The sequence below is a fragment of the Dendronephthya gigantea genome, unplaced genomic scaffold (genome assembly GCF_004324835.1).
Source record: "Dendronephthya gigantea isolate DGI-Jeju-01 unplaced genomic scaffold, DenGig_1.0 000198F, whole genome shotgun sequence".
Classification (NCBI taxonomy): domain Eukaryota; kingdom Metazoa; phylum Cnidaria; class Anthozoa; order Malacalcyonacea; family Nephtheidae; genus Dendronephthya; species Dendronephthya gigantea.
In genome coordinates this window covers 78,941-81,609 of record NW_021163208.1, presented here as the reverse complement: position 1 = coordinate 81,609, position 2,669 = coordinate 78,941, and the positions used below count along the sequence as shown (strand labels likewise).

Genomic DNA, 2,669 nt, shown 5'->3' with positions numbered 1-2,669 from the left:
TTATCTAACAACTTAGTACTCAACATCAGCAAAGCAAGCACGTACACAATGAACGTTCAGACCAGGAACCTATAGGCATATCGTGGCACTAAATTCGCGAACGCCGACTGCTTCTAAAATAGAATATATAGCTGTAGCTGAAGTTTAGGTTACTAACCAAGAGTGCTTTGCAACTTGTTTTATACTCGGTCGAGCCGCTGGGTCCATTCTAAATAATTTTCTCATTAGGTCTTGCAAATCTACACATAAAAAAATTCGAATACAAAATCCTGGATGGCCTTGTTATACAAGAAAGAATGCACTTCGAAAAGCAACAAAATCTAAGATTCATGGGGTCAATCGAACGTTAATTGATCCCCTAGGACCAAATTCAAATACTCTGTCATGGCAGGCTGATTTCTTTTGAAAGTGAAATTGTTTTCAAAAGAAATAAACCAGGCATACGAATATGATTCCCCCTAAATTAACGTTAGATTGAGGCCAATGCCAAGATTTAAGTATTTGTAGCGGGCTAGCGGCTGCGGTTAGTGTGGATTGATGTGCATCCTAAGGAAGTTCAGAAATGTATATGAATGCTGATTTCTATATTTTCTTTCTCTAACCTGTTATAATTTCATTAATTGAACTCACCTTCAGATAAATCATCCAGTTTTGGCGGTCCTGAGATAACATCTGCAAATGTTGTGTAATCCGTAAAAGGTGGCTCGCCGTGCAACATTTCATATATCATGACTCCAATAGACAGCACAGCTTCCTTGCAAGGATCATACAATTCATGCAGAATGTATTCTGGAGGCATATTATTCGGAGTGCCTGGGGAAGTATAATATATAAAATGCTATTGTTTTGATTGGTGGATGGAATAAAACCAGTAGCGTAGCCAGACTGTGAAAAGAATAGATTTCTAAAGACTTGAATAATTATAATAACTCAAAATTTATACAGCGGGACAAAATCGTCATACTGGCTACGCCACTGAATAAAACTACTAAGCAATGACCGAAAATGAGAAATATTACTGCGGGGTTACAAGAGATGAAAGCATTTTAGTTTTTTTCAAAAATACATTCTGAGATTTCCCGAGAGTATGGATGAAGGTTAAATAATAATATAGCTGAATATTTGCTACTTTGGAAAAGAGATTGGAAAGACAAATTTGTTTTATGGTAAAGGCAACGAACTCACGCTAAAAGTTCAGAACGGAATTTGGTCACCAAAACTCAGAGAACAGAGATAAATTATTCATAGCATTCCAGGAAAGTTTACTCACCACAGAATGCATCACGCTAAAGTTGGGAACGGAATTTGGTGATAAAACCTCTGACAACAGAGATAGCAACCCCGTACCCAGGGTCTTTTTACCTTCGCTCCAAGGCCCACCCTGGTGCGAGGTTGCAGAGGTAAATGATTCATGACATTCTTGGAAAGTTTACTCACCACAGAATGCGTCAACTAGGTTGCCAGGTTTATTATACCCTGCAAGTCCAAAATCAAGCAACTTGATTTCACCAGTATCGAAATCATAAAGGATGTTCTCCAATTTCAGATCACGATGAACGATGTTCTTCTTGGACATCGCCAATACAACGTTGACCAACTTCTTCATGCATTGTTGAGTTTCATCCTCGGTGAAGAAACCTCCTACGTCCCACATGAGGCTTCGGAGATCTTTGCAATGAGTCGGTCTTTCGCAAATGATCACAAATTCCTCAGATGATAAAGACTGATAATGATAGAACTTGATGACATTTGGATGATCTTTCATCTTCTTCAGGAAATACACTTCACTTGGTACATCACTGAGGTCTTTATCCTGTTAAAGAACAATTGTAGGAGAATTCAGTATCGTTGTTTCGCAAACGAGGGACTCAGGGACAACTGTACTCTTCGATACGGTGTCCTAGTAATGTAGCCTCTTCTCTCGGCTCTTTCGCCCATTCGACTGAAGGCATTTATAGCAGACGTTCAGGAGGGTAACGCGAGAATGATTACTTTTCTTCTTTCTACACAAGTCTTTGAAGAATCGTGAGGGCTCTCAAAATTTATATGTTTTCAACGATCAATTTTCACGAATTGTATTTTGTAGTTTCACGGGCTGTATATTGTATTATCTTATATGTTCCAAACTTTGATCAATTTTGGCGAGTTTATACAACCGTACCTTGTGATAACCGCTCACCTTGTGATACTCACGAACCGTGTTATACTCTACAAATTTCAGGGCGACCTAAGATAAGAAAAATTAACAACTTTTTTAACACAAATCGCAAGAGAAGCAATATGTTTTGAATTCATATAAACAACAACTGTAGCTGTGTTATCAATGCTTCTGATGAAAAAATGAACGGTATATATAACCGACAAACATAACAAGATTTTGGAAATTTATTCATTGTAAAACGCAGGGTTAGGCAATAATGCAAACAGGAATGCTCGTTTTTGAAAAGGCAGACATTGTGTACGAATTACCGGTGTTTTTTCGGTTCCTTTTATAGCATAACCCTTGAAAACATCACTGAATCCGCCTTCGCCAATCAAGCCATTTTCTATATAATAGTACTGATGTCACATCTGAAAGTCAAAAGCAATCGCTTGTCAATACAAAACAACTTTATAACTGAAATATGTAAACTAGAATAGGGTTTAGAATAAAAAAACAAAAACTGATA

The 2,669-nt window shown here is 37.6% G+C and overlaps 1 protein-coding gene across 1 annotated transcript; it reads right to left on the bottom strand.

Moving 5' to 3' along the window:
* Positions 1-1,429: 1,429 nt before the first annotated feature.
* LOC114539289 (serine/threonine-protein kinase pim-2-like) lies at positions 1,430-2,455 on the bottom strand. The gene is made up of 3 exons (XM_028559917.1): positions 2,426-2,455; positions 2,162-2,227; positions 1,430-1,813 (listed from the first exon to the last, which is right to left on the bottom strand). The coding sequence occupies exons 1-3, from the start codon at positions 2,453-2,455 to the stop codon at positions 1,430-1,432; spliced, it is 480 nt and encodes a 159-aa protein (XP_028415718.1).
* Between the last annotated feature and the right edge of the window lie 214 nt (positions 2,456-2,669).

Excerpts from the sequence above, each read along its gene's own strand:
- LOC114539289 (XM_028559917.1), bottom strand. The coding sequence starts at position 2,455 with ATGTCTGCCTTTTCAAAAACGAGCATTCCT. Across the intron at positions 2,228-2,425 it reads TTTCAAAAACGAGCATTCCT|GTCGCCCTGAAATTTGTAGA; the intron begins GTTTGCATTATT and ends TTCTTATCTTAG. Across the intron at positions 1,814-2,161 it reads AGGTGAGCGGTTATCACAAG|GATAAAGACCTCAGTGATGT; the intron begins GTACGGTTGTAT and ends GTTCTTTAACAG.